General features: G+C 45.2%; 1 protein-coding gene across 1 annotated transcript in view; it reads left to right on the top strand.

Moving 5' to 3' along the window:
- The window catches only part of PPM1F (protein phosphatase, Mg2+/Mn2+ dependent 1F), an 83,532-nt gene extending 80,220 nt beyond the window's left edge, over window positions 1–3,312 (top strand). The window contains exon 7 of the mRNA XM_069756624.1: window positions 134–3,312. Coding sequence (XP_069612725.1) covers window positions 134–501 — 368 coding nt within the window. The 3' untranslated portion in view covers window positions 502–3,312. The remainder of the gene's footprint in view (window positions 1–133) is intronic.
- Window positions 3,313–12,443: the final 9,131 nt, after the last annotated feature.

The following is a 12,443-nucleotide window of genomic DNA, read 5'->3' as shown; positions in this document are numbered from 1 at the left end:
TTGCCTTCAGCATTGTGATGATGCAATCATGTGAAAATAAGGTGTCCTCCAATCTTTTTTTTTTTTGTGTGTGTGTGTGCATGGATTATTGCAATTACTGACTATACTTGTATAACATTTCTTATCATTCCAGGTGATATTGACCAAAAACCCTATGTGTCTGGAGAAGGAGATGTCTCCTCACGTACCCTTAGTGGCTCAGATGACTTCCTTGTTTTGGCCTGTGATGGTTTTTATGATGCAGTATCTTCATCTGAGGTTCCTGGCCTTGTTTTGGGTCACCTTCAGGAGAATGGTGGAGATGGACAACATGTTGCTGCAAAGCTGGTGTCAGCGGCCAAAGAAGCAGGCTCTAGTGACAATATTACTGTTTTGGTTATCTTTCTTCGGGACCCTACTAAAGTTTTGGAAGATTATTTGGCACATGGAAGTGGTGAAGGCGAGCCGATGTTTGATTTTGGAGATGGAGGAGTAGATGTTGCATCAGACCATGCAGGTTGAGATCTTTTTACTGACACAACTCTCAGGACACTTTGTAAGGAAGGGTATTAGACTGTTGAGCCCACCTACGTTTTATATGCCAGGAATTCATGTTCAGGTAGCTTAAATGTATAAATAATTGCGGAGATCTGTTCTCAACAAGTGATTTTTCCTTGTGGTATTGATGGAGTTTAAAGGGACAGTTATTACAAAAAAACCTGTATTTACTAATCTATATCTTAGTGAAGCAGGTTGCAGCGCAGCATGCCTAATCCATTCAGTATGGCTACATGAAAGCACTGTTTATTTCCTACAATTCGCCTCAGTATTCTGTTACAGTGGCCAACATATATATGCAGTGTGTCCTCCCACACTGTAAAAGTGTCTTATCACTATTGTAGTCAGTGCTGTTTGTAAAAATAGTCTGCTCTCAGTGGAGGTGGGACACCTAATCTACATTTTCAGCTGTGTTATTATACCCATAATATAGCACATATGTTTAGAAAGGAATTTATATTAGCAAGTGCTTAATAAGAATTAAAGAAAATAAGTTGTATGGTAAGATCCCTTATATACAGTTTTGTTCTCATTTACAGCTTCTACATTCAGCGATAGTAAAACTGTTCATAAGATGTATATTTAGTGCCAATGAAAGGAGCAGCCGTATTTGTAATGAATTCCACACACGTTTACTGTAATGGGTCCCAAATGCACAGCTTTTCTCTGCATTAAAGGCTGGGTTCACATGGCGTTTTACCTTCGTGTCAGTGGCTTCATTGTTGCTTACATCTGCAATCCTGGTTAACTGAATCCAGGATTTTGACCAGGTCATTGACTGTAATAACGTAGACCATCTGTCAGAGCCTGCCTGAAATGGGCAGAAAACTGTCCAAGATGTGGTCAACTGGGCCTTCCAGCCTGCCTCAGAGGCGGATAAGGTTTAAAATGTATATCTGACAAAGTGACTCCGACTGCATCATTACAGTCAAACCCAGTTATAGCATACTGCTGAATCTAGTTTTCAAAGAGCTCAGGCGTAAGCACCGACAGAGCCACTGATGTGAAGGAATTGCCGTGTGAACTTAGCCTGGAGGGAGCCTATTGGGATGATTTTACCACTAGTGGTATGGCTGTGAAGGTCCTACTACAACAAAAAAAAAAAATGACATTCTTTGTATTAGGCCGAAGTCACACTAGCATAGCATCCGATGCGATATGCTAGCGACCCTCTGCTGCGAGCGTGAGCAGTGTGTCTGTGCTACAGCACTGGGCCAAATGCTGTGCAATGTTACATGTGTGACTACAATTTTGAGTACCAAAGTTTGACTAGTAAACCATTCTGACAGGTTCTCGTTTAAATTTCTCTTTTAAATGTAAGATACTTGTGTTTTTGCATTTAAGAGGAAAATAACCTAAAAATTAAGTTTCCTCCTATTTTCCAACAGTGCTGCATTTCATTCGGATAATGGTGCATGTAAGTATTATGGTATAATCAAGACTTTCTATGCTGATTAGGAGACCTTAAATATTTTCATGGAGCAGTGTCTTGCTTTCAAAGGATCACTTCAGTAATTTTTTTGTTTAAAATCATGTGCATGTACGCAGTGCAGTGACAGGCATTCCAGTATTGTGACTGCCGCGTCGTTGTCGTCTGTGCGGACCGGAGGTCACCTTTTGAATTTTCTCTATGCAATGCTGAGACTCGGAGATTCTCTAGCCTCAGTCTCTGTTTCATAGACTTGCATTGAGAAATTGATCTCTGTAACACACCGCAAACACTGGGATTTAGCAGGCCACAAGTGCAGGCATGTGACACCGAAGTGGACTGGAGAGCCGCTGAAAATGTCAGAAAATAGCCACTGGTGGGTAGAGTTGAGCTAATGTGTTCGGATTTGGTTCCGAATATGCTCGGCAGCAAATATTGTTTTTGCAATATTCTTCGAACACAGCTGAACTTCATTAGTCAATGGGAGTAGAAATTACCGAATGTGTTCAGAACCGATCATCAAACATACATTCGTCACAAATAGGGTACCAATATTGCACAAATATGGCAGATTCAGATTCCGCAACTGAATCCAAACAAATTTGCTCAACTCTACTTGTGAGTATGTCACTGCACTCATTCCACGTAAACACATAGAAACCACAATCCCTGAAGTGGTTTAATCCTGTATGGTTAATACAAATTCAGTACTTTATCATTGGTAATCTGCTATAGGATGGAACTTCATTTTAGCAGACAAACTAAGGTCACTCGTATGACTTTTTTGGGGGGGCATATTATAGATTAGATTGTTTCTACAGGCTTAAAGGAGTTTTTAAGAATTCTCATTTAAGTGCCGATATTTGCTATCATTGGGTAACATTTGTTCAATGAAGGGGCAAAACTAACTTATTTTGACTAAATGCGGTATAATTCTTTACAGTATTCATAGCTATATCTCATATCTGGAGCCAAAGCTCATTATAGAATGTCATTGTGTTTTTATATTAAACATACGAGTGCCTACTGCTTATATCATACACTATTTTAATATTGTGCATTTCAATGGTGTCTTTTCGTTAAATGTTGTTTTTTTTATCATTTACAGTGTTAAGGTTTTATACAAGTGACTCATTTTGTTTTGTCAGATTTTCCTTCTGTGGTTGGCCTTTGACACTTTTCTGTTGTGGGATTCACTAATTTCTTGTATACTACAAAGGATGGGGTTCAGACAATGAAGCTAAATATTCTGTTCAGTATTGTGGTAAACAATCCAATGGAAAGCGACTGTTATATCCTTTGTACACTCTTGAGTATTGTAGAAATAAATGTTTGTATACATGTGTCATATTTGTCCTTAATCTTTTGGTGCTGTGTATTTTACTTTGGTTAACTGGGTTCCCGGCCTATTTATTATTTTATATGCCTAGTAAGGCATTTAAAATGTAAATTTAGAAAGTGTATAAAATTCCTTAATTCATCTTTTCACGATCATACTGCAGTAAAAATATAGTATTAGGCTGTGTTTCCATGGTCTGTAAACGCTGCAGGTTTGGCGCTGCGTACAGCCGCAGCGTCAAACCTGCAGCGTCCAGATGTTACAGCATAGTGGAGGGGATTTCATGAAATCCCATCTCCAGTATGCGTGCAGACACGCAAGCGGCAGACTGTGTATCCGGACATGCAGCGCGTCTTTATAGACCACAGCATGTCTATTTACAATGCGGAGACGCTCCGTCCCCGCAGCGTAAATTTCCCGTAGACTATCATTAGATGCGATAAAATCGCATCTAATGATTAGTCACATGCATAATAACTGCGTAAAAGCAGCTTACTACGCATGTCTATTAATTTAAATAAGGTCTTGCCTGTCACACTGCCGAAAGCCCACGTCCACTGCAGTTCTCGCGATCACTTAGCTTACCTCGAGAACGACCGTGCACGTGACTGGGGGTTATCACAGGTCACTATAGGCTGGTTCTCACGCATTCTGTAATGCTGTAGATAAGCCCCCGATGTATCCTAAAAGATGAGAAAGAGGTTAGATTATACTCGCCCAGGGGCGGTCTGGTTCTGGTCCGATGGGCGTCGCGGTCCAGTCCGGAGCCTCCTATCTTCATCAGTTGACGTCCTCTTCTGGTTTTCATGCTCCAGCACAGGCGTACTTTGCCCTGTTGAGGGCAGAGCAAAGTACTGCAGTGCACAGGCGTCGGGAAAGGTCAGAGAGGCACCCATCGGACCAGAACTGGACCACGACCGCCCCTGGGTGAGTATAATCTAACCTCCTTCTCATCTTTTAGGATACATTGGGGGCTTATCTACAGCATTCCAGAATGCTGTAGATAAGCCCCTGATGCCGGTGGGCTTAGCTCACCTTCCATTTTGGGGGTGACAGGATTCCCTTTAAGGACTGCGTCGGACCAGTGAGTATTTGTTGATTATTTTTTCTTTATTTTCAGGAGATCGAGGGCGTCGCATGGATTACCAGTATAATAAATATGGGAAAAATGTGTGGTGTTTATCATTAAAATACTTTATTCTGCGCATGTGTGTTTATTTAACCCTTTACAAATATTAGAAATCCATTTCTAATCCTATCTTATTGATGCCTCTCCATTACTAAGCTGGCTTAATGTCCCCTTACAAAGGTGACATTAACCCCTTATTACCCCATATGGAACCCCCCCGCCCCCCAATACCCACCCCACCCCCCGGGTCTCCCTATTTTAATAACCAGTATGGCTATGTGCACACGTAGGAAATGTGGTGCAGAATTTTCTGCACAAAATCTGCATCTCCTGGCAGAATCCGCAGCTGCGGTTTTTGTGTGGATTTGCTGCGGAATTGATGCAGATTTTGTGCGGATTTTCTGCAGTTTTTGCCACTGTGGATTTCTATCATGGAGGGGTGCAGAAACGCTGCAGATCTGCACACAAGAAGTGACATGCACTTCTTTTAAATCTGCAGCAATTCCGCGCTGATTTTTCTGCACAACTTTTTTTTTTTACCCATTGATTTACATTGTACTGTAAATCGCAGTGCGGATCTGCAGCGTTTCTACGTGGAAAAATCTGCTGCGGATCCGCAGCAAATCCGCATCGTGTGCACATAGCCTTAAAGTTAAGCATACAGCAGTGAGCTGAGATTTATAGCCTGGGAAGATCCATGGGTATTACCTGCTTCCCAGACAGGTTTTTTTTTTTGCCTCTTAAATTAAAGATACTGAATTTAAGGCCGGGATCACACTTGCAAGAAACTCGGACGAGCCTCACATCTTAATACCCCGCACTGCTGCTGTCACTTGGGAGCGGAGCATGCGGCTGCATAGATAGATGGGTAGATCCATCTATCTATTTATATATCTATTGCTATATCTATCTGTGTATAAACATTATTCTTTAGTGGAATATGTAAAAGAGGTTGGAGAAAAAAATATTACATCACAATTCTTTTTTTTTTTTGTATATCTTTATTTAGCTTACAAATCCGCATCAAAAAATGTAGGTGACCTCAGATGCACATTTCACCTGCGTCAAATACTGAGCCATTCCTGACTGTGGAAACATACCCTAATTCAGGGGGGAAAATAACTTGTTTTCTGTTGTGGTGAGCTAAAATAGGTCTCAGATTTGTGACTGACTTTCAAGAAGACATTTCACCAGGTTTTGCATGTTAAACCCTATGCAGATGTGAGATAGCAGGGACGGAGGATGCAGTAACGCAGGGGTCCCCAACCTGTAGCTCGGGAGCCACATGTGGCTCGCGGTCCCATGAATTGTGGCTCGCGACTGTCTGCCAACTTGGTGCATTAGCTCCAGGTCTAGCAAACGGGTATGAAGAGCACATCTCAAAATGGTGAATTTTTGAGTAGCCCTGCACAGAAAAGCAGTTCTGGTTTCTCATATACTGGTCTTAGGGGTTTAGAGATGTTTTAGTTATGGAGGATGATATTACCTGTTAGAGGAGGTTCTTGAAGCTGGATGTGACAGTGTGTTGGGAGTCCTTGATGGGAGAATACTGAATGAGGGGTATTGTGGTAACCCCTGGATCTTAGTGTACTGCTTTGGAGTGATTTCTGTGGAAACGCTTTGGTTATCATTATACCCATAATGGGGGCTTTGGTTGACACTACGTTGAGGGGGACAGGAGCAGGATGTTGCTCGCTACCCCCTCTCAGTGCTGAATGTGGCTCGCGAACCTCTCTGTGCTGAATGTGGCTTGCGACCCCCTCTCAGTGCTTAATGTGGCTCTCTAGGTCAAAAAGGTTGGGGATCGCTGCAGTAACTGAATGTACACAGACCAAGGGTGGTAGGAATTATTAAACAGAAATTGCACACAGGGACACAACGGAGGGACAATATTCCTTAATACAGTAAATGGCTAATGGGATTAACTTAAAGAAACAAGGACAAATAAAACAGACAATTCAATAATCACGAAGACGCCAGTCACGGCCAAACTCCTGTCTGTGACTGGGGCTGCTTAGATTGCGTCACAGTGGGAGTTTGGCACAGTCCTGAGGAAGAGGGGGTAAAATCTCCTGACGTTGGTGGTGTCCTCTCGCAGCCCTGACGATGGCGACGACTCCTCGAGATCCTGACGCAGGTCTTGGATCCAGTAGATGAGGCGATGAAGGTGGAAACGTCCTTATCCTCAGTGGGTAATGTCCCAACACTAAAGAGACCTGCAGCACTGCCCAAACACACTTTACAATGGGCTGCCTGGTCCGCGGTGTCGTCTCGTTGCGTTTCTATGTCCCGTTCACAGACCTTGTCTCATGGTCAGTGCTGTCAGCGGGGGTGGCTGTGGCAACGGTCTCTGGGATGTCAGCAGGGACAACGGCGTTTGAGCGTTACTCCATCGGTAGTCTCCTGTCCAAGCGCTTTTTTGTCCCAGGCTCTGCTCTACTCTGCCCAGTCACCTCACAGCTGATTTTACCTCACAGGCGTCTCGCGCGCTTAACGTTCCCGCGCGAATGTTCTCAGCTTGACCACACCTTTTCTCGAGTACAGGGAGTGGTCCTGCACTTTAAGCTTTCCCCCCTGTAATTTAGGTGACATCCCCGATGGTTCCGGACCCGTTACTGAGGAGACATGCTTAATTAATTTCTTCCCCTTACACAGAGCTGAGTAAAATTAATATCTTCACACCGATGAGAAATTTTAAAAACCTAGTTCGTAGAGTTTAGGTTAAAATCTATAAGCCTAATGGGGCATTACTGCAGTCTTTCCTTTCTGGTGACGTACTTTTTCCCCTGCATGATGTTGATCAAGGTGGAGGTATCATGGGAAAGTTGTTTGGGGGAGAAAAAGACCCCATGAGGTAAGAAGAGCATGGATTTTCTGTATGACACGTAATGGTTAGTGATGAGCGAATAGTGACATTTTCAGATTCGGGGAAATCTGCACAAATACTTTCTAATATCTGTGTATTCGTAACGGATCCAATGCAAGTCAATGGGAAATCCAAATATTTACTCGGACTCCCATGACAGCACGACGAGAGAGGGGATCCGCCCATCAGGAACAGGAAACCTACAGATACAAAAGGGCGGCACCTCTCCCTTGCCTCAGTTGGTTTCCTGTTCCTGAGGGGACGGGTGCCTACAGAAGGAGCCCAGGCCGGCTGGCCGAATACGGTAGCGGGGGGGTACCGGTGCGGAGATCCCTGGAGACGCCACGGTGGTCCTTGCTGGATTGCACGCGGTAGCGTTCGCAGCAGGGAGCGGAGTTCGGAGGATTTCCTGCCTCCATCAGCGTCGGCGCAGGTAAGTATCTCCCATTGGCGGTGCAGCGGTACGGCGTGGTTGCGGGTGCCAGGGTCAGGACTGTGTGGGTGAGCTCCCGGAGCGCTGCGATCCATCCCCGGCGTCCAGCACCGCTCTCAGCGCGTGCTGGAGCGTTTCCGGGTGCAGTGACGTGGGGGGGCGGAGTTAGTAGCCGCTTCCGGGTTGCCGGACGTCTGCGCATGCGCGGTTGATCCAAGATGGCGGCGCCCATCGCATCCTGAACGCCGGTTTGTCCACAAGACCTCCTGCCCTCCCTGCTGTGTCCTGGGCCAATAGGGACAGCGCTGGCCCATCTGCTGACCGGATCCAAGGGGGATTTAAGCAGGTGACGATGTTAGAACCCTGCTTTTGGTCGCAATTCGTCATGGAGAGTGGTGGTGAGCAGCAGCAGCTGCCAGACGAGGTGCGTCAGAAGCCCAAGCAGAAAGACAGAGGCGACCAGTCCAGTCGTAAAAGCTCATCCGAGCAGGGATCCAGAGCTTCGACTAGGAAAGAACCCCCTCGTATTCCGGTACTTTACTTTGGCGCACGGGTAAGTGATCTGCGTGAAAGTTCACTCTGACACGGGCCCCTTATACTTTATCTTTCCAGGGGAAGAAGAGTACGGACAAATCAAAACATAAGGAGTGTGCCCTCTGTGGAGTCCCCTTACCTGATTCTTGTCCTAAAAAGTTATGTGCCCCCTGTATACAACAGACGGTGAGGTCTACAGGAGTGGTGGGTAGAAGTGACTTTAGGTCAGATAGTAGTTATCACCTATATTGTCCTCCCCTAGGTAGCGGAAGAGTCTGTGAGTACGGCAAACCTAAAGGAAATGATCCGGCTGGAAGTAAGGGAATCACTACGGTCCCTATCCCAAGCGGAAGGCTCGAAACATAGGACCCCCCTGGACTCTAATTCTTCAGAGGAAGAAAGAGAGGAAAGTGCCTATCTCTCTAGTCCTTTCTCCTCTTCATCGGATGAGGAGTCTGGACGATTCTGTCTACCCTTGGATAGGATAGACAAAGTAGTCAAATCAGTTAGAGGCACGATGGGTATAGAGGAACCCAAATCACAGCCCTCAAAACAGGAGTTGATGTTTAGCGGATTGGATCGTAAAAAACATAGATCTTTTCCGGTAAACGAAAAGATCCAGGACTTGATCCTCCGAGAATGGAAAAAAACAGAAAAAAAGGGTGCCTTACCGCCAGCATTAAAACGCAGGTATCCCTTTGATGATCCGGTTGTGGATACGTGGGATAAAGCCCCTAAGTTGGATGCGGCAGTAGCAAAAGCGTCAAAGAAAGCCTCATTACCATTTGAGGATATGGGGACCCTCAAAGATCTTCTGGACAGGAAGGCAGATATCTTCCTTAAAGGTACCTGGGAGATGGCGGCTGGATCTCTCAGACCAGCCGTGGCCGCAACATGTACAGCCAGGTCATTAATGGTCTGGCTAGATCAGTTAGAGTCCCAGCTTAAGGACGGTGCATCCAGAGATACTATTCTGAAGGCTCTACCAACAATTCAGAATGCTGCGGCTTTCCTATCGGACGCATCTGTGGACTCAGTCAGAATGGCGGCTAGAGCGGCAGGACTCTCTAACGCGGCTCGCAGGGCTTTATGGTTAAAATGCTGGTCAGGCGACATTCAGTCCAGAACTAAACTCTGCACCATTCCGTGTAAAGGACAATATCTCTTTGGTCCAACTCTGGATGAGTTACTGGAGAAGGCAGGGGATGACAAAAAGAAATTTCCCAATCTGTCTTCAGCATCCTACCGCCGGCCCTTCAATAGAAGGAGGTTTGGTCGCGGGAAGAAACACGGGTCCTCTCCCTCTAGAGAGAGTTTTAGATGGGAAGATAGACGCGGAAGAGGTACGGGCTACATGTTTCGCCGTTCCTCAAAAGAACAGAAAAAACCGGACCAATGACTAGCGATCCCTGTGGGGGGTAGACTGTCAGCATTCTCCTCAGCATGGTTTGACATTACGAACAGTAAATGGGTCAGAGGCATTATAACAAAAGGTCTAAGGCTGGACTTCGATCATTGGCCTCGAGAAAAATTTAAGTTAACCCCTTTACGTTCCTCCCCCCTTGAACAAGCAGCTCTAGAAGCAGAGGTCATGAACTTATGCTCCAAAAATGTTTTGATCGAAATCCCAGAATCAGAAAGAGGGAGGGGATTTTACTCTCCTCTTTTTCTGATCAAGAAGCCAGACAGATCGTTTAGAACGATCATAAATCTCAAATGTCTTAATGAGTTTCTGGTCAATGAATCGTTCAAAATGGAAACAATTAATTCAGCAATAAAAATGTTTTTTAATCACTGCTTCATGGTAGTTGTAGATCTAAAGGATGCATACTATCATGTTCCGATACATGAAGACTTCCAGAGGTTCCTGAGAGTAGCTGTGTCAATGGGGGGACAGATTCGTCATTTCCAGTTTAGAGCTCTTCCCTTTGGCTTATCAGCGGCTCCTAGGGTGTTTACAAAGCTAGTGGCTGTTAATGGCAGTTGAACTTTCAGTTAAAAAATTCCTCATATATCTGCAGGGTCATCATGTCAAGATCCTCTCGGACAACCAGGTGGCGGTCGCATACATAAATCACCAGGGTGGAACTCATTCCGAATCACTTATGAAAGTGGCGGATCGTCTGTTCCAGACAGCGGAAAATCATTTCTTATCTTTAACCGCTCTACATATAAGAGGAAAAGAAAATGTCAAAGCGGACTTTCTAAGCCGCAACACCTTAAGGCAAGGGGAGTGGTCTCTAAACAGTCTCGTGTTCGACCAGATTGGTACCAGAGAGGTAGATTTATTTGCCACCAGGGACAACCGAAAGACAATAAAATTCTGTTCCCTAAATCCCAGGGAGAATCCTCTGGCGGTAGACGCCTTTCTGATCAATTGGGATTTTCGGCTGGCTTATGCGTTCCCCCCGCTAGGCCTGATACCCCTGGTAATCAGGATAAGAGAAGATCGAGCAAGAGTTATATTGAATTCCCCATTCTGGCCCAGAAGGGCCTGGTTCACTTGGCTCAGGATCATGTCAGTGGAAGACCCCTGGGTACTTCCGGAGATTCCAGATTTGCTCTACCAGGGTCCGATCAGCCATCCGCAAGTAAAGAATCTCCATTTAACGGCATGGAGTTTGAGAGGGCGTTACTAAAAAACAAAGGGTTCTCCCCGAATTTAATTGAGACCCTTATGAAAAGTAGGAAACAGATAACCACAGCAATCTATGCTAGAACCTGGCGGAAGTTTCTGGCCTCTTCTGATTTTAATTTAGAAGAGGGAATACCTATAAAACAAATCTTAGAATTCCTGCAAAGAGGCTTAGAGCTAGATCTGTCCACTAGTACTCTAAGGGTACAGGTCTCGGCCCTACGGGCCCTATTTTCCTGTAACATCGCCAATAATTATTGGATCTCAAGGTTCATTAAAGCATCTGGTAGAACTAGACCCATACATAAAGATAGATCTATGCCTTGGGATCTCAACCTAGTCCTGTCAGCATTGACTAGAGAGCCGTTTGAACCATTACAATCAGCTTCAATTAAGGCCTTATCCCTTAAAACAGCATTTCTGGTAGCAATTACATCTGCCCGTAGAGTGGGAGACATACAAGCTCTCTCCAGGCTTTCCCCTTATACAGAGTTTCTGCCGGATAGGGTAGTCCTCAGACCGGACCCGGCCTATTTACCAAAAGTGTCATCACGGTTTCACAGGTCACAGAAGATAGGTTTACCATCCTTCCTTCCCAATCCCTCCAACCCTAAAGAAGAACTACTCCATACATTAGATGTTAGGAGATGCCTGCTAGAATACATCTGTTACCGATACGTGGAAGAAAGATAATGTGTTATTTTTATCTTTCCAAAATCCTAGAAAGGGACTCAGGGTATCAAAGTACACAGTAGCAAAGTGGATTAGGGAGGCTATCTCTTTGGCTTATACTGCAGGTGGGGGTCCGGCTCCGCAGAATCTGAGGGCGCATTCCACCAGGGCCATGGCTACATCCTGGGCGGAAAAATCTGGAGTATCAATCGACCAGATATGTAAGGCGGCCACATGGTCATCCCCGTCCACCACCTTTAAACACTATAGGTTGGATTTGGGGGCTTCCTCTGATCTCACATTCGGGTTAAGGGTGCTACGGGCCATAGTCCCTCCCTAAGGTACCTTACATCTCTGTAATTCTCTCGTCGTGCTGTCATGGGAGTCCGAGTAAAGCATTAAGCTACTTACTGGTAGCGGCATTTCTCGGAGGCCCATGACAGCACCCTTAGTTCCCTCCCTATTCACGTGGGGGTTGCACTTCCTTTAAATGTATATATTTCACATATGATACCCAGTTCCAATATATGGCTGAAATTTTGTATATAATCTGTATATAGTGTATATTTTTGTGTGCCACTAACCGCGGTAGTCCTCTCAAGACTCTGAAATACAACTGAGGCAAGGGAGAGGTGCCGCCCTTTCTGTAGGTTTCCTGTTCCTGATGGGCGGATCCCCTCTCTCGTCGTGCTGTCATGGGCCTCCGAGAAATGCCGCTACCAGTAAGTAGCTTAATGCTTTTTCTGCCGGACCCAACAAACAGGACTGGGGGCATGAGAAAAAAACTGAAATGGATGGGATGGATAGATGTATAGATGAAAAGTTGGCAATTCATCTGTCGGGTACATTAAAATCACGGCGTGACAGGT

The sequence above is a fragment of the Ranitomeya imitator genome, chromosome 1 (genome assembly GCF_032444005.1).
Source record: "Ranitomeya imitator isolate aRanImi1 chromosome 1, aRanImi1.pri, whole genome shotgun sequence".
Classification (NCBI taxonomy): domain Eukaryota; kingdom Metazoa; phylum Chordata; class Amphibia; order Anura; family Dendrobatidae; genus Ranitomeya; species Ranitomeya imitator.
Note: the sequence above shows the minus strand (reverse complement) of the source record. Positions and strands in the feature narration are given on the sequence as shown.